Below are 21,538 nucleotides of genomic sequence, written 5' to 3'. Positions count from 1 at the left end.
CAAAGCATCAGAAAACAGTTTCCGGAAGAAGATAAACAAGATGCTAACGGGAAATGGTACAAGAGCATGAAAGGGTTTACTGCCTGGCAATGATAAAGAATCACAGTGGTCTTTTCTGGGACAAAATAATTTCCCAACAGAGGTACTAAATGGCCTAAGAAGCCTTATTTCTGCTTCCTATGAGCAAAAACCTGCCATGGCTTAGTGGATGACTGACAGAAAAGATATAGAAGCTAATTAAGAGCTTAGTAAGTGAAGCAGGAAGCTTACTATGACAAAAGGTCCTAGGTCTGCCAGCCCTGAATAAATGCATACAACTCAATCCTGTCTGGCCTAAGTCTCCACATAAAGCAATGGAAAAAAATGAGCAATCCAAACTGCAGACAAACACTACATATCTGCATTCAGCAGGCACATGCACAGTCATGGAAATAGGTTTGAAGATAAAGGTGTGAGAGTGTTACACTTCTCAGCATCCAGTCACTTGCAGAGCAGACAAAGAGGATGCACAAGGCAGAGCAGGAAAGCTGGGGCAGATAGAGGGATTGCTTCCTAGGGTCTATCTGAGCCATTATTACCTTCCATGATGTGTAATGCTGTGTAACCATGTACTCAGAGAAGATCCTCACTATCCTGCTTGTTTTGAACCTGTAAAGTGCTATTTTTAATATGCCTCTATGATTCCAAGGAACCAGTCTTTCGTGCCACTCAGGATTTTCCAGGAGACAGTCAAGCTTGACAGGTCTGCAAGCAAAATGCTATGAGCGGGAAGTCATACAGCACTCGTGGTCATTTGTATTAGCAAGTGAGAAAGGCCAAATAATGCAAGTCAGTCCTCTGTCACACAGAATCATACAGTCTTTTGAGTTGGAAGGAACCCTTAATGGTCGCCTAGTCCAATTCACCTGCAATGAACAGGGACTCTACAGCTAGATCAGGTTGCTCAGAGCCCCATCCAGCCCGACCTTGAGTGTCTCCAAGGATGGGGAACATGCAGCACATCTGCCTTTCTCCACCTTACCCATCCCTCCAGCACTACCCTAGCAGACCCTTCATGCACCAGTACAACTCCAGCATATGTCACATATACCTTCAGAGTCACTCCATGACAGCTTCATTCTGTTGGATGCAACTCAGTCCTTGCATTCTATTAGTCACAATTAATAGGCATACAGAAAAATAATTTTGTGTAGTCTTGTGTATGTACTTAGTTCCTAAATGAAGTCAAGTGTTATGTAGTCTCTAGGCTAGGCACAGACAGTCTTCATCTCTCAGTTTAAGGCCCAGAGAATGGTCCATAGGCCTAATTCGACCCTGCAGCACAGGCATAGCCTTAGGTTATATCTATATGTGTCATAAAGGGCAAGGGCTCATGCTGTTAAACTATTTACATGATCCTTGGCATGATTTTATCTTGGGTCAATGAATAGTTACTCAATTTGAAGATTGAATGTACCCTGGGGACTAAGAAAAGTCGCATTCTATTCTCAATAGACCCGATGGAGAGGAATAAACAATATGGTGTCCTAACTCCATAGCATTTGGTGACAGCTAATCTTGTTAACCTAGAATGGTCACTCTGCTTTTATTTTGTACTATGTATAGATGTTGGTTGTGATTACCAAAGAAGGAAATACTTGCATAAATAGTACTGTACAAGCTTATGTGTTTATGTAGTTTATGTGTTCTTCAGTCTGTATATGAAAAATGAAATAAAGTTAAGGACAGGACAATAAAAACAACCCTGGTGCTTTATTCTGACAATGTGGCTCCAAAAGATTTTAAACTGATTGAAGGTGGCACAAAGATGATCTTGCCAAATCCTTACACAAAGCTGACTACAGCACAAATTCCAAGGATATAAACTGATAAAGAAGTGATTGGATTTATTGCCCATTTAGTTCACTAAACCAGCTTTTCATCGAGTTGGATAAGCACAGTGTCAACAAAGAGTAAAGAGCAGAATGCTGGAGGGATGGGGAACAGAGAGAAGGAAGTACAGCAGCCACAATTTAGGTAATATAAAAATATTATGGAGTGGTAGCCTGTACACCTTATTTTGTTTCTCCATCAGAAAATACAGTGTTCTTCCACATACATGAAGCTAGAAAATAATCCAGAAATTTAAACAGCTGCATATTTTGCATTAATTGCTCTTCAAGCCCAGTATATCCTAATAGTTTAAGCTGCTTCTTCCTGGTGACAGACACCCGAGGCAAAATAAAACAAGAGAACAGATTTGTCATGAACATAGCGAATTATTTATATAAGCTCAGTTCTACTTGTATTTACATTACAAGATGAAAGAAGAGAATCCTTAAACAGTTCTTTATTTCAATGTAAAGAACTGTACATTCAGACAGACACCTGAAGAATGGAAAGTACAAAAAGCGATAATGAGAACTAATGCAAAAATATTTACGTAAATGACTATGTCTAATGACAGAAGTTATCCTTCTCCCTCCTCCCCCCCCCCCCACTTAATTTCAACAGCATACCAGTCTTTTCCACAAGGTATGTCAGTGCTTGGTTTTATATTGAGTACTTTAAGAAAACCCACTTATTTTAAAGTGAGCTTGTCTAATACAGATAAGAGCAATAAGAGCCATCAGAAGAACTTATGACAGTTTTCTTTTCATCAAGTAATACAAAAAGCAGCAGTTCTGTCACTATAGAGTTGTAATATCAGACAACAGGAACCCAGTCATTTAATCTCAGCCAGTATAGCTTTTCATCATGAAGAGCTCTGGGACTGTGGTTTGTTCCAATTCACATCAATAGCAATGCAGCTGTCTGAAGACACATCAATACTAATAGCTGCTCACAGCATCTATTGCTCTGCATAACCAAGATCACGGTTCTGTGATAGTGTTGTGTGTAACTGTAACTAAAAGCAGTGTGTCTCTGGTAAACATTTTCCAAATTACATTTCTATCCTAGATATATCTTGTATTTGCATACTGGACATTTAAATATATAAAAATCTGAAGTGTAACATAATGTAGTATTTTAAAAATTACATTTATAAGTGAAAGACTTTCATTGAGAATATGAAAATGTGCTACTTTTCAGAAAAGTGAGAGTATAAATTGTTGTTGGTCACATACTCTATGCTTCCTTTCATCTGGATTACAGAGAACTGTTCCCATTTCAATAAGCTGATTCCACCTCAGTATGTATAAACAAGGCTGGCCTCAGATTAGCCAGCACAACATCAAAACTTGAAAGATCAGCAAACTTTACTGAAATTAACATCAAACTTCGAGATTAAAGCTCGACTGAAAATGAAGAGTCCCAGGAGAAAACCAAGAAATTCAAAAGCTTCTGTATGCTTGTTGAGCCAACAAAAAAATGTAATTATTCTACAAGTGAAAGAGAAATTAGGAGACATGAGATAAATCACTGTGGCCTTTTTATATATTTAAGTATCTGACAATGTTATTTTTTAAAGAGCTGTGTGACCGACTTCTATACAAAGCTTATGATTCTTATTTAGGATATACCCAGAAAAGAATGTTGAATATTTCTCAATACACTGAGACTTTCAAAAGACCGGTAAATCTGTATTTTCAATTCTAAATAGATAAAGCTTCCTTTGCTCCAGTTCTTCTCTTGCTGCAAAATTCAGGCTGATGGAAACTGAGGAACATGGCTATATATATTTTAGCCAGTGACCTTGTAATTCTGAGGGATTGACCTAGACTATGAATGATAATAACCTATTGGTTTTATCCAAAAATTCTGTAGAAAATGAATATCTATTCAAAATAGCTGTAGTTCATCTGAAGAATAGATCTCCAAGTCTGCATGTCCCCAAATAGATGTTTCAATTTATGTTCAGAATATTTTAGAAATGTCATTTCTCCTCTTATGTTTTCTGCCACGATTAACTGTGTTGCTGTAAATCTTGCTTAAATGTGTAGTTTGACAATTCCTAATGGTAGAAGAAAAGGTCTTAGGTTTGCACAGCTACATGTAATTATGGCCACAGAGGGCTAAGAACAGCAAAGTGTATCTCATCTTTAAATTCTCCAGGCATGCTAGAGATTTGAAAAGCTGAGAAGGGTCTGGTCCTTAGCAACAGGAATTGGAATATAGAGTTCCTATGAAATCATTTGATGATACTGCTAAGTGCCCTGAGTGCATGAAAATACAATGAGCTCCCTTCCCTTCCCTTCCCTTCCCTTCCCTTCCCTTCCCTTCCCTTCCCTTCCCTTCCCTTCCCTTCCCTTCCCTTCCCTTCCCTTCCCTTCCCTTCCCTTCCCTTCCCTTCCCTTCCCTTCCCTTCCCATCCCTTCTCTTCCCCCCCACCCCACCCCACCCACCCCCCCTTCCCTCCCTCCCTCCCTCCCTCCCTCCCTCCCTCCCTCCCTCCCTCCCTCCCTCCCTCCCTCCCTCCCTCCCTCCCTCCCTCCCTCCCTCCCTCCCTCCCTCCCTCCCTCCCTCCCTCCCTCCCTCCCTTCCTTCCTTCCTTCCTTCCTTCCTTCCTTCCTTCCTTCCTTCCTTCCTTCCTTCCTTCCTTCCTTCCTTCCTTCCTTCCTTCCTTCCTTCCTTCCTTCCTTCCTTCCTTCCTTCCTTCCTTCCTTCCTTCCTTCCTTCCTTCCTTCCTTCCTTCCTTCCTTCCTTCCTTCCTTCCTTCCTTCCTTCCTTCCTTCCTTCCTTCCTTCCTTCCTTCCTTCCTTCCTTCCTTCCTTCCTTCCTTCCTTCCTTCCTTCCTTCCTTCCTTCCCCTATTTCTTTTCGGCCTACCTGTTCTTTAGTAAAATAATTTGCATCATCTTTTTGAGGTAGAAAGACATACTAAAGCTTTTGCAGTAATGACTGATGGACAAGATGTATCATCCAATTAAATATTCTCTCTAGCCTTTTTCATAATGCTCCTTTAGTAACTGCAAAAACAGTATCTTCTTGTGTCTTTTTAGCTTGCCTAATCCTTGCATAGATGAATTATGTGCTGTATTTGTTACATTACCCTTTCAGGGTAAATACAGGATTGTAAGATAACCCATTAGACTGCTGAAGAACTTAAGATTTCTTCATTTTACACCTCCTATAAAGAAGCAGCTTCTTCAGTGCTGCCAGTCTATATGGAATATTACTTGTTATTTTAGATTATTTTTTGCTATCACCATTAGCGCTTTTCTTTCTACTGTCACACTCAATCTGCATGACATCAGCATGTCACCAACAGAACAGATGTCACTTCATTGCAGCCTTTTCTTTTTTTTCCATTCTAATTAGTGATCTACTCTTTCTTGATAAGCTAGAATTTACTTGCAGCAATATAGGCACTCTGATGGGGACAGGGTGACATAACCGAGAGTGACAGCCAACAGAGTGGCAATAATCTACTAAAACATTTGAAACTGAAAAGAAAATTTATCTCAGTCAAGTAAGCAGCCTGAAGGATCAAAGGACGCCACACAGTCTTGTCAGAAAAACAGAAGTTGTTGTACAACAAAATGGTACTTGGACTTGTTAATAGCTGCTTGCATTGCTAGGAGCAATCACACTGTAATGACTGAGGAGGTCAGTGTAAGAACACTCTAATTTCTTCTAACGTTGCATTAATAATCAGTTTAATATTGGCAAAAATGTATGTATATATTTAAACGCTGGGCCCAGATCTTATACTTTGACTTCAGTTTGGTACTGGATGGAGCTTCTTTCATAGTGTCTGACATTGTGTCACATTCTAATAACATGGCTGCTTGTAGCATGTGGCTCAGAATGCCATATGTAATTAAAATCTCTATTTCGAGGTACATTCTCTAGTTTATTCATGCAGAGAAGTCATTTTACCTCTTGAACTTTCTGCTGGACTGAACAAAATGTACTACTGCAGTCCTTACATTGAAGTGAATTGCGGCTGCAACTGAAATTACCACAATCTCCTGTATTGTTCATGTTAATTTATTTGTAATGCACATGGTCAAACCATTCCATTTTGGATATTTACTTCTTTTTGTTTAGATTTATAGTGAAGTTGAAAAATTAATGAAGTAGAAAATCAAAACTTCTAAGGCATTTTAATCAGATAAAAAGTACCACAACTACAATGCTTCATTCAAACCCATGTTTTAAAGTGGCAAGATATTTACTTAACAAAGCAATTTTGTTCATCTGTTTAATTACTTTGTAAGGCAAGGAATAATTTAACTGAAAACATAAACGTATTGCCAAGATTTTCTCCTTGGGAAAAACAAGAGATCCTATGGAAATTTAATGATCTATTATAAAGAGAGCTAAGGGCAGAGTTGTTAGATTCTTTCAGTTCTGCTTGATCTTATTGGGAGCTGAAAGTATCAAAAGCCTGCTGGACAGAATCCTATCTGTTTAAGCTTGACCTCAGTCAAAAAATATTTGGTTTTGCTGATACTTTTAAGAACCTGGAGTCTGACAAAGTACTTGCAAGAAGGTGGAAGGTATCTGTAAACACAAAGTACCTCTGGGGGCTGGGCACACAGAGGGTTATTACAACGAGTTCTGTCAGAGATTGCAATTAAATCTAGCACGGCACTGATAGACAAAAGAGCAGCGCATCACTCAGAGATTATTAAAAAGTCAGGTAAACGAACAAAGGATCTGAAAAAGCTTGTAAAGGCAAGTCATAAAGCAGCGGCAGGGCAGGCTGAGGGGAGGCCTGATGGCGGCTGCAGCTCCTCACAGGGAGCGGAGGGGCAGCGCTGAGCTCTGCTCTGTGTGACAGCGACAGGGAACGGCATGCAGCTGTCAGGGGAGTTTGGACATCGGGGTTGGATGTTGGGTGGTGGCGTGTGGAGCCAGGGGTTGGACTCAGTGCGGGGGGGACGGACGGGAGAGGAAAGCGCTGCCTGCCGGGTTGTTTCCCTCGGCAGCCGCCGTAGCCTCCGCTCCTCCCACCGGTAGTAGCCGGGGTTGTGCGGGAAGGTGGAACGGCGCGCTTTTCAACCGCCATGAGCCTGTGGGTGGACAAGTACAGGCCCAGTGCCCTCAGCCGCCTGGATTTCCACCGTGAGCAGGCGGCGCAGCTCCGCAGCCTGGTGAGGGGCTCGGCAGTTCCCTTCAGGACCCAGTTCTGTTGGTTGGCCCTGCAGGGGTGACGTTCCCTGTGCTGTATGTGGGAGGGGTCGATGCTTTTGAGAGCAGGGCTTAAGGAAAATCCTGTTGTAACTAATGGATCTTGTTGCTTCGCGTTCAGGTTCAGTGTGGTGACTTCCCTCATCTGTTGGTGTATGGGCCATCAGGAGCTGGAAAGAAGACAAGGATAATGTGTTTGTTAAGAGAATTATATGGTGCGGGTGTGGAGAAACTGAGGATTGAGCATCAGAGTATAACGGTAGGAAAATTAATTCTATTCTCCTGCCAATAACTGTAGACATTTGTATACTGACATGTTTCTTTTATAAGACCTTTATACCACAATAGTGGAACAAATATAGTACCTGGATGATGCAGTAACAAACAGGAGCCATACGTTGCTATAATTACTATTCTACAGGCTGAATGATGCATCAGTGCTTCTTCTTTTGGGTAGAAGATGCATAGGAGTAATGTCTTAGTGTCTGTTTGATCTGAGACCCAGCAATTTATCATCTGCAAGATTTCATTTCTTGAAGCGTTCTTCAGATACTGATTTATTATGGTTACTTTCTACATAGGCGCCTTCTAAAAAGAAAATTGAAATTAGCACGATTGCAAGTAATTACCACCTTGAAGTTAACCCAAGGTAAGTATACTTTAAAAAGAAGTCCCGCGTGCATTGTGATCAATGTCTTATATTTGAAGTGGTTTTAAGATGAGTGTATAAAGGCCTGACTGCTCAATTTATTGCCTAAGCAATAAATAATGATTTGAAGTTTGGGTTGCAAATAAGGGTAGGGAAAGGATTTTTAATTGTACAGCGCTGAGTGACCAGAGAACTTGGAATTTCTTTGTACTTAGCAGTAATGTTCTGCTTAACTAGCCACATAAGTGTGCAGATATTGAGGACTAGCTACTCAGGGACAATTCTGGTTTATCCATTTTAGTTGCAACTAGAAACTTCTGTTTGAACCAGTGATCCCAAGTCATTACTTCTATCACAAATCCAAAATTAAAGAGACTTGAAAGCAAGGCCTTTAAGTCTTAAAGTAGCATGGAGCAGAGAGGTGGATTTCTATTTTAAATAACAAAACAGTAATAACAATGAAAATGCCCACAAAATACTGGGAGTCCTGTTGTGAAGGAAATAAGTTGTTGAGGTAAATGTCATGAGCTGTAATGCTGTGCTTTATGTCTTCTTTGACTGTAGTGAATTTGCTGGTGACAATTCAGTGGCCCGAAATAATGCTAGCATTTACCTGAAGCTCTAAAGAGTTGTTGTTAATGTTACTTTAAATCACAGGACAGTAGATGTTTGTATGCAGCAGTAGGCTTTGGTTGTGGCTGTTCTGTTTCTGGAGTTGAAATTCTAATACAGTGTGTATCCTGAACTAACTTCTAGCACTGTGCTTATTACGAAACATTTTCTCATGTTGCTTTACTATTAAAAAGCCATTTTCACGTGTGTTCCTTTAAAAGCTTGTGCTGCTTTTAGTCTCTTTGTATTGATCAGTATCTGCTGGTGTTCATTTCAAACAAGTGAGGCTGAGGCTTTTGCTAATAAACTTTATATACAAGAATAAGCGATAAGAAATGACACTTTGGTATGGGAGGTCTCCTGATCCGTTTAGCCAAATACTACAAATGCTTGTTTCTTTTTAGAGCAATTTCAATTTGAAACATATCTATATTATAATAGTATCATAGAATTACCCAGGTTGGAAAAGACCTTGAAGATCATCAAGTCCAATTACAGCCTAACCATAGTACTCTAACTCTAATTATATATCTATATCTAAAAGAAGTCCTAAAATTGTGGAATTGCTGTATTACATTATATACAATGACAGAGTTGTAAGAGTTAATGCATGGGCTCCAAGTGATTGAACAGTTGCCGTGTTTATGTCTGACCAGCCAGTGAACCTGTATGTGTTAATGTTTATCAGTTTGGCCTGCAAATTTTGATTGGATTATAGTACTGTGAAATTGTGTAGTGTATCTTTTGTAACACGATAAGTGGCTATCAGGGAAAGGAAATTATCTTCTGGAAAAGGGTAGGACGCTACAGACTTTGAATTCATTATGGAACTTTATTGGACAGAACCATTATTATTCCTCCAAAAGGAGACTGTCATCTTAATTCCAAAGTGTTGTCTGCTGGTTGCTTGAACAGTAGTAATTTGAGTAGTTATTTGAGCTGGATGCATTCAAGGCCAGGCTGGATGTGGCTCTGGGCAGCCTCGTCTGGTGGTTGGCGACCCTGCATATAACAGGGGACTGAAATGAGATGATCATTGTGGTCCATTCTTAGATTCTGTAAAATAGGTATCCCTGAGTAACTGAGAAGTTAAAGAATAAGGAACAATGAAGAGTACGTTTGTGGGTGAAGTTAGCTTTTGCTTATTGTTTTCCTGGATTATTTGCTGTGGTTGCATAGGATCAGCCCCCAGCGGCTGTTGCATCTATCTGACCTAGGTACGACAGGAGGATTAAGAAAGCTGCACAGTGCCAATGTGGGCAGTAGTTTTCCTGCCTTCTAAGAGTAACAAGCTAACCACCTATGCAATATCTGTCTTTTTTAGTAACTTTTTATAACTTGAGTGTTCCTGCCATTCAAGTTTACATTAGGCATGTAGTTTTAAGGAAAAACTCATATACAGTCACATAAGTCCTTTGAGTTAATCACCCTTCTTTGTAAGGGTGGCTAATATAAAGATGTTGACCAAGATGGTGGTAAATAGTCAAAGTTTATTAGTAAAGAAAACTCACCGATGTCAATGCCTTGACCGGAAAGCTGAGGCAGTCTCCACTGGGGAGCAATGAGGTCTCAGAGGAGGTGGAGTCAAAGTCCACCCCTTCTAGGAGCACAGCTAAATTACTCTCACCTGTGCTCCAGCAGCTGACCCAACACTTGCCTCAGCTAATTAATCAGAGGTTCAAGCTGTGATTTCCCATACACCCTACCATAGACTTGCTTTTTCTTGCCATAATGATAGGTGAAATCTTTGATAGTAAATGTCTGTCCAAATTGCAGGTGACAAAACATTTCCTATACAACAAATAATAATAATTTGTTATAATGAGCTGATTAAAAACATCTGACAACAGTTTTTTAGCAGCTTTCCTAAATAGTGCAGCTAATCCAGCTGTGCCTTCATAAGCTCTGAGATTTTTATTACTAGGTAGGTAACCTTCATAAAATATGTTTTGAGGTTAATTCTAACCTTGATATCTTCTGAAATATTCTTTCATTCTTGTTGGTTTGTTGACCACAGGGCTACTTTAAGACAGTGATTTTTATATCCTGTATAAAGTTGTTGTTCTAAAAGTTCTATTCAAACTCTTATTATAGTGATGCTGGAAATAATGACCGTGTAGTGATTCAGGAACTCTTGAAGACAGTAGCACAATCCCAGCAACTTGAAACAAGTACCCAGCGAGACTTTAAAGGTGAGTAAAAGCAGTTAAACCCAGTCCAAATACTAATTAAACTTTATAAAAAGATTTTAGGTGATTGTTTTGTGTGTACACATGTCTTGTATGTGAATACATGTAAGCCTTTATCAAATCAAACAAGTTGGCATTTTTGTTTATCTGTGGGAAGTCTGTGGTTGAATACTCCATACGAGGTTGTATCTTGTGTTGGTTTCTTAGGAAGACTGGATGTAGCCGAATGACAGTAGCTGGGCAAATGGAATTGGGATTTCCACTCTTTTCAAGAAATGCTTGTTTTTACAACTAATTTGTCATTCCTCTCTTTGACTGAATTGAGAGCAAAACTGGAACTATATGACAAGAAATTGAAGGATGGAGGAAATCTTAAGAGAGAAGGAAATTATTGACAATGGTCTTGAACTTGATATTTTTCTCTTATTTTTGTAACTGTTCTTAGACCGGTGGACACACCATGTTATGTCAAAGTAGCTGGTAAATTGTCTGGTCTCAGGCTCCAAATATAACCAGAGAGGAAATGGGAGAAGAATACTGACTGGTTCCTCCAAGCTGTTCTCAGGGGTCTTTTCAGTGTACTGAAGTGACTCACAGAATCATGGATCACAGAATCACAAAATGACCCGGTTGGAAGGGACCTCAAGGATCATGTAGTTCCAACCCCCCTGCCTGGCAGGGCCACCAAACATACACATTTACTAGATCAGGTTGCCCAGGGCCCCATCCAACCTGGTCTTGAACACCTCCAAGGACGAGGCATCCACAACCTCCCTGGGCAGCCTGTTCCAGGGCCTCACCACTCTCTTAGTGAAGAACTTCTCCCTAACATCTAACCTAAATCTTCCCTCTTTCAACTTAAAACCATTTCCCCGTGTCCTGCTATTGTCAGCCCTTTGAAGAGGTCACCCCGCAGCCTTCTCTTCTCCAGGCTGAACAAACCCAACTCCCTCAGCCTGTCCTCATAGGGGAGGTGCTCCAGCCCCCTGATCATCTTCCTGTCCCTCCTCTGGACCCTTTCCAAAATCTCCATGTCTTTTTTTGTACTGAGGGCTCCACACCTGGACACAGTACTCCAGATGGGGCCTCACAAGAGCCGAGTAGAGAGGGACAATCACCTCCCTATCCCTGCTGGCCACCTCTCTCCTGATGGAGCCCGGGATCCCATTTGCTTTCCTCACTCATCTGTGAGTTGCCTGCCTATGGAGGAACCTGCCAAAAGTTGCTACAAGAGTCAGTAGCCTCATACCAGGCGTCTCCAGATTGTTTAAAAAATGTTTTTCTTTTTCTTTAAAATACCATGAAACACCCTGCTAGTACTGCAACAAAGCAGCTTTCTGTTGCTCCTTTGCTAAGATAAGACATCAGCTTTAAATATAAAATATATTGAGGGGAGCCTTCAGGAAATGTGTGCTTTATTGATATGACCTTACACCATAAATGCTTTTTGCGTTTCTTACATAGAATTCCTTTAAAAAGTTGTTATCAGGGTGAAAGCTTCTACACCTACCTGAATTACTTTTTGGCTCTGAAGTGTTGCAACCCCGCTCTGAAGAGAATTCTATTATGTGGGTATAGAGTATAAGGGAGAAGCAGACTGCACAGACAAAAAAAGCACACAGGTTTTCTTAATATTGCTTTAGTTTTTTTCTGTGGAACTGTGCTGCCTCTTTGCTTCTTATGTAATTCATTTTAGCATTATCACTTTAACATAAAAAACCCTTTTATTAAGGAATTCAGAATACTTCTTTTTGCTTTTTCAGTGGTGCTGTTAACAGAAGTTGACAAACTCACTAAAGATGCCCAGCATGCTTTGCGAAGAACGATGGAGAAGTACATGGCAACCTGCAGACTTATCCTGTGCTGCAACTCCATATCAAAAATTATAGGACCTATTCAAAGCAGATGCCTGACTGTACGAGTGCCTGCTCCCAGCATTGAAGATGTATGTTGAAACATACGCAGAACTAGAGGGAATGGTTTTAAGCTGCGCCAGGAGAGATTCAGGCTGGACATTAGGAAGTATTACTTCTCGGAAAGGGTAGTCAGGCATTGGAATTCACTGCCCAGGGAGGTGGTGGAGTCACCAACCCTGGGAGTGTTCAAGAAACGTTTGGATGTTGTGTTGAGAAATATGATTTAGCTGGGAAGTATTGGTAATGGTTGGACTAGATGATCTTCTAGGTCTTTTCCAACCTTGATAATTCTGTGATTCTTACCAGATAAGTTCTTGTCTTAGGCTTAGGTAATAATTTATATCCACGAAGTAACCTAGTTTTTAGTGGTGGCTGACTTATCAAGCATGCTTCGTGATAGCTCAGTCCATCTCTGCTTTAGAAATTTTTCAAGTAGGAAAATCTGTGGGTGTTAAACTGTTTGGTAAATGCCATGTTCCATGCTGTTTCCCATCTAGATCTGTCACGTGTTGTCCAGTGTGTGTAAGAAAGAGGGCCTGACTCTCCCACAGGAATTGGCTCAAAGGCTTGCAGAGAAATCTGGCAGGAATCTTCGGAAAGCACTGCTGATGTGCGAGTCTTGCAGAGTACAACAGTAAGTGGCTGCTAAGACCTAATGTAAGCTATGCTTCTAAGGCGTATGAATCAACTTCTGTATCACTGTTAGACCAGATGACAGTTTGCTTTATTACCTTCAATGCAGGTATCCTTTCAGTGCTGATCAAGACATACCTGAGATGGACTGGGAAATTTATCTGAGAGAAACTGCAAATGCTATTGTCAGTCAACAGACACCGCAAAGGTAGATGGATATATTCATAGCTATAAATTGCGTTTGTTTGTTTGCTTTATGCTGAATGCTAATTACACTGTGTTTTTAAGTACTGCATTTCTTGTAATTTGTAATTTCTGGCATTTCACTAGACTTCATAATGTAATAGATAGGTATACCAGATTACAAACAGCTCACATGAAACTGTTGCAGTCTCTGCTGTTTATAAGAGGCTTGTTTTGGAATACTATATCCATTTCTAAGTATTGCACTGAAAAGTTTTAAGGAGTCTGCAGAAGTTGGTCAAACTGATCAGAGAATGGAAAATGTTACCTGTATGAAAAGAATTATATCAGAGAGAATAGAGTGGAGAGATACAGAAGGACTTGAAAGGATGAAAGGAATAGCCCTTTTTCTGATCGCTGTGGTAGGAAAGCTCATAAATAAAAAATAAAGAGTGTAAATTACAGTAATCCATCAGAGATTGAATGTCTTGAATGTTCATGAGTTTTTAGGTCTCTTTTAACTCTGTATTCAGTTCTTTGGTTAAATCAAAGTGATTTCTTGTATGGTGAAGTCATTTCAGTCTGGTGAACTGTCACTTTCTCTGCATCTTCTATGCAATCTGTTGCAGCTTTGTATTCAGAAGTGAGCATAAGCTTAGTTGAGTGCTATGCTCTTTGCTTTCTTTTATTTTTCTGTATTCAAAACTTTTGTTTCACCACCTCTATCATAACGTGATTTTGTTAAGTAACTTAATGTGAGACAATAAAATCAGTGATTTCTTTTTCAAGATCAGTGGGAGATACCCTCTATATTAGTACAACTCGTCTCATACACGTAGAATCTTCTATTAATATTAAGTGTAAATAATAAGTATTTAGATAGGAAGAGGAATTAAAAGAAGAGCCTGAGACAGTTTCTGATAACCTTGTAGCTTCGATGTTAGCTGTAAATTACAAATGTATGTAAATATATCATATGTATTATGTCTTATATCATATGTATTATGCCTTGAACAAAAGGTGTTAGGTATCATTTGAGTTGAAACCATCCTAGATGCAGTGCTTCTGGTTTTAAAACCTACAACAAAAGAACCCTCTGCCTGTTTGTTTTTTTTCCTGCTCTATGACATAATTCACAAGTAGTGAAAATGAGACATCATTCACAAGTAGTGAAAATGAGTATGCTTTGTGGATATACAGCTGATATTTCATCATCTCTCCAACAGACTTCTAGAGGTTCGTGGACGGCTCTATGAACTCCTAACGCACTGCATTCCTCCTGAGATTATAATGAAGGTATTCTAGCTCTTAACTGTAGTATAGTTATTATCTATTTAAAAAATAAAAATATCGAAGTCATCCAGGTGTTGAAGAAAAGCTTTGTCCTTTCCAAATGGATGTGAGTGACTTTATGATGCTTTTGTGTTTCTACAAAGTAATCAAAATAGTCCAAGTCATTGCTTTGAAGCACTGGCTAAAGACCTTGTTCCTGCACAGGTAGATACGTAACATTCAATTTTAACTACCCTGAGTAGATCTACTGCACTGTTATGTTCATAGCTGCTTACCTTTGGATCCTGATTGAGTAGTTTAGCTTTTAAAGGCATGAAGACTCTGTTCTCTAACTTATAAATACACCTGATGTTTTCCCTCTCAGGTTTCCTTGTTCAGATGTCTCAGAGTGATTTACTAAAACTTACTTTGTCATTGGTGGCAAAGCTGAGTAAAAAATGAAGGAAGACCTGCACTGTCCATCTGAAGATTTCTAAGCTCTGTTTTTGTATTGAAGTATAGGCATACTTTATGGACTAAATTAGATCATTTGTTCTTCTTGGTAAAAATGTTGTGAAATATTCAATAGTTGCTATGTCCTGAATTTCAATGAAGGAAACTAGAGCAGCAGGTTTCTTCTTGTCCCCTCTAAAAAAACCAAACCCCCCAAAACCTCCCACTAAACGGGATGTGTATGTTCTTCTATTAGGCAGATGCTGGAAGAAGGCGGGGTGGAAAACAAAAGAGCAACTAATGTTTTCAACTACTCTAGCTGGACAACATCAGACATGATTACAAGACAAAATGGTTTTTTTGGGTCACGTTAACTGACTTTTGTCTTGTGACAGTCATAGTACTTATTTTGCTTTAATCTTTGCTGATGGTGGCCTACTGCATCCTGCATTATCCTCTTATTAGAGTGCGCCTTCAGCATGAAGACCATTCCTCAACTTCTAATGTACTCGTGATAGTTCTTGCTTAATTCCAAGCTTTAATAGAGATTTGCAGAGATTTCTGGCATCTACAAGTGCAATTGTTTTCTCATGAGTGAAGTATTGTAGAGCATCTTGTGTCCATACATGCATCTCTATATAAGCTTTAAATAAGCCCTTTCCTTACAGAATGGCCTGTGTTGGAAGGGACCTCAGGGATCATGAAACTCCAGTCTCCTGCTGCAGGCAGGGCCACCAGCCTCCCCATTTAATACTAGACCAGGCTGCCCAGGGCACCATCCAACCTGGCCTTGAACACCTCCAGGGATGGGGCATCCACAGCCTCTCTGGGCAGCCTGTGCCAACACCTCACCACTCTCACAGTGAAGAACTTCCCACTGACATCCAACCTAAATTTTCCCTCCTTCAACGTAAAACCATTTCCCTTTGTCCCACTGTTGTCTACCCTTGTGAAGAGTTGACTCCCCTCCTGTTTATAGGTTCCTTTTAGGTACTGAAAGGCTGCAATGAGGTCACCCCACAGCCTTTTCTCCAGGCTGAACAAGCTTAGCTCCCTCAGCCTGTCTTTGTAGGGGAGGTGCTGCAGCCCTCTGATTGTCTTTATACGACCTTATTTTGAGTAGGTTATTATTCTTTGTGACCAGTAATGTCATCAAGTGTGGAAATAAGCAATTTTAGCCAACTTTATTTCCTATCTGTAATTCTCATGGTCATGTGCCTGAATGCAAGTATATGTTGTAGTATTTGAAGATGATGTTAATTTATTCCATTTATTCATGCGCAAGTAGTTGAATTTTGTTTTCTCATCTAAGAGTGTAATAGTTATCTACTGCTTTGGTGTGAATTACTTATTCAGCAAGAATGCTGTTAAGAGACTCAGTTCATGATCCACTTTCATTAGACACCTGATGGAATAATGATTCTTGAATATCTTTTCTGTTAGATTCCTGACTGAGCTGGTGGTTGTTGCTTGGCTATTTCTGGAAAACTGAGGTTTTTCTCTTAACTAAAAGTATAAAACTTATAAATATTGCCTTGTTTTTGCCTTTTAGGGTCTCCTGACAGAACTTTTGAATAATTGTGATGGACAACTGAAAGGAGAAGTTGCACAGATGGCAGCCTTCTATGAACATCGCTTGCAACTGGGCAGCAAAGCCATTTATCATCTTGAAGCATTTGTAGCAAAGTTTATGGCAATTTACAAGAAATTTATGGAGGATGGACTAGATGACATGATGTTCTAAGCCTGATATACCTGAAGTTGTATACAGTATGTTATATCATAAGTATGCCATGTTAGTTTTCTGCTGCCCATGCCTGTTGGCATGTGGTCTCGTTCAAAGTCAAATATATTACTTCCTTATGGATATAAACCACAATGAGCTAAAGAATAGTGTTCAGTTTTGGAAACCAGATGGATTGTTTAATAGCATCAGTATGGAAAATACTTTGTGCTTTCAGAAAGGCAAAAGATTGCCTCTGAAGATGGATTAGATGATAGTCTACTTGTAGTATTTGTAAGCTTACATTAAGAAGAGAGCACATGCTTTTTGGTTTGTTTGTTTTTTTGCTGTTAGCAAGGTATATATCCATGTTGTAAATTACTGTCTGAGCATGTATGTATATATTTTGCCTACTCATATATCTCATTGTTTTGTTTTTTTGTTTTAGCCACATTATTGTTAGTGATGTGGTGACACAATGTTTTCTGACTCACATTTGTAAGCAGTTGTGTTGAAATTAGATGTGTAGTGCTTTTGTGTTGCTTGTAAGTCAGTTGGACAGCATCAAACTTTGTTTAAGAGGAATCTGCCCGTATAAAGTAAGACCACACGCCAGCTGACACTTTCATATTAGTTCCAATGCACTTAACTGCTCAGATAAAGATTATTCCTTTAACTCTGGTATAATCAGTGGTAAGGTTTCAAGTTTTAACAAGTATGTCTTTTTAAGAAGTGAAAGAAAAGAATGTGAACAACATATTAAATGCCAAATTAGTGTTTTATGCCATGTAGGTGATTACGTTAAACTAGGTATATGCATTCATTTACTTTTTATGTAAACTGGCTTTCAGAAAAGTGGGGCAATACTCCACAGTGCAAGTCTTCAGGGAAACATCAAGGTAAAGGAAGCTATGCCAATTTGTTCTGCAGGTCTTTCATGTGTTATTCCTATGTACTGTGGTTCCTTAACATTGACTAAATTAATGCTATTTGTCTCTTTCACTTGTCTGATTTAGACAACTTAGAAAAAAATATCATATAGAAATTAATTAAATTCCCAATCACCTCTCCTCATTCATCGTCTTTGGAAGCCTGAGCATTCATGTGTGTACTGTTAATACACTTCTTACTTTTCTGTTCAGTGCTAGTGTGCTTGATATTGCACTGGTTTTGTATTTGAGGATGTCTAGAGGATGGACTGCGTCTTCCCTCTGCTCTTGTGACACAAATCCACAGTGCTGTGAGAATCCAGACTGACTGATGAAGATCCCAGAAAACTCATTTTGTTAGTTCTGAAAGAAGTTAGCAGAATCAATAAGTGTGGAGATAAATGCTCAAATATTTTACAAGGGAGATACAGGACTGGGAAAGGGAGGCAGAATTACTACGTGTACTAATTGCCTGCTCTTTCAGGAACCTAGTCTATGCTCATTTTCAATACCAAACAAGTCTTGCTTATTGCCCGCTGTAACTCAAGGAAGTCATGACAAGGCTAAGTGCCCCTTACAAATATTTGCTTGCTTTTACTTTTAATCCATTGTGGAAAGAGTGTAATGGAAAGGGTATAAAAAGCATTGTGACTTGGAAAACTTAGTGACCTCCCTGTTCCCATCCTGCTTTCTACGAGTTAAAGCAGCTTTTTGTTCATCATTTATCTATTACTGTGTTTTTCAATTGTATCATCTGCTGTTTAACATCCTGCTCTGTGAATCATTCTCATAAATTAAGCAGGATCAGTATTGACATGGAGAAGAGAGAGAAGATACGTCAGTTGGAGGCAGTGGATTGTTGCTTCAAAAGACCTCACCTGTTCAGTGTAGAAGTTTAAAGTCCCAACATAACTGTGTGGCTGTGCTTTATGTAGTTGAGTGGTTTTGGTTTTTTGTGCTCTACCTCACCTGGGACAAGTAATCAAGGATAGGGGGAAAAGGGGGTAATGATCGATGGTCTACTGGAATGGACTGCCCAGGGAGGTGGTGGAGTCACCAACTCTGGGGCCGTTCAAGGAATGACTGGATGTTGTGTTGAGGGACATGGTTTAGTGGGAGCTATTAGTAATAGGTGAACGGTTGGACTGGATGATCTTTTAGGTCTTTTCCAACCTTGGTGATTCTATGATTCTAATGGTGGAGAAAATGGCTGATGCTGTTCCAGGAAGCTGCTGTTTCTTACTGTTGTTCCTGCTTGTTTGTGTGTTGTGGTCTGGAACGCACAAACTTAAATACGCAGCCACAGAATCTCTGAAGTCTGTACGTGTCTCCTACAGGGCCTGTATTTTTAAGTGCATTTGTTTCCAGGACAACTAGTAACCGCTTGAGTTTTTCAATACAAAAATACATCAGAGCATGTGCTTAGAGGTAGTCATCAAAACAGAGCATAGCCTGAGTTGGAAGGGAACCACGAGGGTCATGAAATCCAACTTATGGCCCCATGCAGTGCCACCCAAAATCCAGACCCTACATCTGTGAGTGTTGTTCAAATGCTCCTTGAACTCCAGCAGATTTGGCACTGTGACTGCTGCCCTGCCCAGCCTGTGTACCAGCAAGTGGGGGTGAGGGTAAAAAACACAGACTTCTGCTGTTTTTTCCACTTACATGGTGCTATTACGTGGTAGCTTGTCTTACCACAAAAGCAGAACCTTTGTGGGGTGAGAAAGCATCTTGGTGTGGGTCTTTCTGCCTCCTGTATGTGTGTGAATGCACAGCAGCACTCTTGATGTATGCTGAGCAGTGTGCACCTGCTTCACACACATAGCGGTAGAGGCTGTCAGAAAGACTTCTAAACACTGAATAGAAACACAGGACCTCTAGGTGATGTTTCTTCAGCTGATTTCATCTTTTGAGATCTGCTTAGAGTTGCTTCTGAGTTGCGTGCTGAGAGGATTAGCCTTGCTTTCATCCAGCATCACCTCCCGCTAGTTCAAAATGAGAACTGAAAACTGCTCCTACCCGGGTGGGACTTAAACTCTGCACAGCCTAAGAGGTTCCATAGGAGTCAGCTTCATGCCAGCACAGAAAGTCAGAGGTGAAAGTTTCTTATAAAATAAGATCAAGAAACCTAAGATAGCAACTACTTCAGTTAAACTTTCTGTGCTGTGCAAAGATCAGCTGCAGAGTCAGACTTCTCTTTTTCCTGATTCTGAATTCTAAATGTTAACTCCTGTAAGAAATGTAGTTCTTAAAGTGAGGGGACTTTTGTTAGGCCCCCATGGTAAACAACACTGCTTTAGCATTAATCAGAATAAAGATAACACCTGTTTGGAAGACTGATTTTTGAAGTTTATTTTATTGAATACACTCATATTAGCACGGCAGACATGAGGAACGTTCCTTCCTTTACCAAAGAAGTGACCTGATTATTCCAGGTTAGAAGGTAAGATAGATTAGAGCTCATTATCACAAATTTCCCTATCAGTGCAGGGAAATCAAGATTATTACAGTTCATTGATACAAAATAATAGCTGCAATTTGTCTTGTTGGAAAGAGCTCTGGTATGCCCGAGCAGTCTTTAATCCTTCTTGCTTAATGCTTTGTGCCTGCACTAACAATTAATGCTGTGTGGATTTATTGCATTGGATTTCAGTCAATGATCCAAAACAAAACCCCAAATTGTAGCCCGTTAAATGAAAGTCTGAAGATGACAGTGAAATGTTCTTCTAGTTCCTGATATCACAGAATGGCCCAGGCTGTAAGGAACCCCAGGAATCAAGCTCCAACCCCACCACCACAGGCAGGGCCACCAACCTCCACATTTAATACTAGGCCAGGAAAGGCCAGCTTCTTTATTTTTCATGTGGAGGAAGGGAAGCGGAAGGGGAGGGGAGGGGAGGGGAGGGAAGGGAAGGGAAGGGAAGGGAAGGGAAGGGAAGGGAAGGGAAGGGAAGGGAAGGGAAGGGAAGGGAAGGGAAGGGAAAGAAGTATATAGGCATAAAAGGAAATCAGCCTTTACCATCCATGTGCCCTCCAGACTAATCAATAAATAATATATCATCCAATTTACGTGTCAGGAATTGGTTTCGTGTTGCACCACGAGCAAGATTAAGGAGTTTGCCGTTCAACTTCAATATGTTGAAGAATTGACTCAGGTTGGGTTTTTTTGGTATTTTTTTTTGTTCTGTTGTCAAAATTGAAATTATTTTCCTTCCAAATTATTTGGGACAATCAAGCTTAACACATTTGGTACATATATATTTTAAAAGCAGTAGATGATTTTCTTGTCTGAAAAATGAGCCAATTAGCTATTAAGTATCTTCATAACAGATTTTCTTCTATGTTTGCATACAGTGTGTGTACTGAACTTCTGGAAGAAATATATGCTCTGTTTTAGAATCTCTTGAGCAAGGAAAAAATTGTATCAATTATTTGAGTTTTAGATAGTGGGGGTGGGTTTGGAACCTCTCAATTATGAGTCAGACATAAGATAACACAAGTGAAAGAAGGAAGAAGGCCTTAACTACTGCTTTGAAATTATTTGTGGTGCCAAATTATAAAAGGGATAATTAGCTTAGTTCTGGTCACAGTTAGACATTAAAGGTATATTAAGGTACAACAAACATTTTGAGAAATCTATGGAATAGGTTCCCCAAGGAGTTGGTTGAATCGCCATTCCTGGATGTGTTTAAGAGCCGTTTGGATGTGGTACTCAGGGATATGATTTAGTGTAGGGTTGTTAGAGTTAGGGTACTATGGTTAGGCTGCAGTTGGACTCGATGATCTTCAATGTCTTTTCCAACCTGGGTAATTCTATGATTCTATGAAATATTTCCAGTTATTTTAGTCTCTTGGAATTCTTTTTCAATCTCGAGTGGGGAGGCAGGCAAGGAAATCAAGAACCCAATCAAAGAGAAGAAA

General features: G+C 39.9%; 1 protein-coding gene across 2 annotated transcripts; it reads left to right on the top strand.

Moving 5' to 3' along the window:
• Positions 1 to 6,885: 6,885 nt before the first annotated feature.
• Positions 6,886 to 19,957, top strand: RFC3 (replication factor C subunit 3). Of its 2 annotated transcripts, none has more exons than XM_015852040.2 (9): positions 6,886 to 7,021; positions 7,180 to 7,317; positions 7,640 to 7,707; positions 10,414 to 10,511; positions 12,272 to 12,453; positions 12,922 to 13,058; positions 13,167 to 13,265; positions 14,467 to 14,536; positions 16,518 to 19,957. In XM_015852040.2, exons 1-9 carry the CDS (start codon positions 6,935 to 6,937, stop codon positions 16,707 to 16,709), a joined length of 1,071 nt encoding a protein of 356 aa, XP_015707526.2. In that variant the 5' UTR covers positions 6,886 to 6,934; the 3' UTR covers positions 16,710 to 19,957. The 2 variants fall into 2 exon arrangements, with proteins under 2 accessions (XP_015707526.2, XP_015707527.2); XM_015852041.3 differs by having other exon boundaries at positions 6,886 to 7,094.
• Positions 19,958 to 21,538: the final 1,581 nt, after the last annotated feature.

The sequence above is a fragment of the Coturnix japonica genome, chromosome 1 (assembly GCF_054131305.1).
Source record: "Coturnix japonica strain WE chromosome 1, WE-NBRP24, whole genome shotgun sequence".
Taxonomy (NCBI): Eukaryota; Metazoa; Chordata; class Aves; order Galliformes; family Phasianidae; genus Coturnix; species Coturnix japonica.
This window is presented reverse-complemented; position numbering and strand designations above follow the sequence as displayed.

Excerpts from the sequence above, each read along its gene's own strand:
- RFC3 (XM_015852040.2), top strand. The coding sequence starts at position 6,935 with ATGAGCCTGTGGGTGGACAAGTACAGGCCCAGTGCCCTCAGCCGCCTG. Across the intron at positions 13,059-13,166 it reads GAGTCTTGCAGAGTACAACA|GTATCCTTTCAGTGCTGATC; the intron begins GTAAGTGGCTGC and ends CCTTCAATGCAG. Across the intron at positions 14,537-16,517 it reads CTCCTGAGATTATAATGAAG|GGTCTCCTGACAGAACTTTT; the intron begins GTATTCTAGCTC and ends TTTGCCTTTTAG.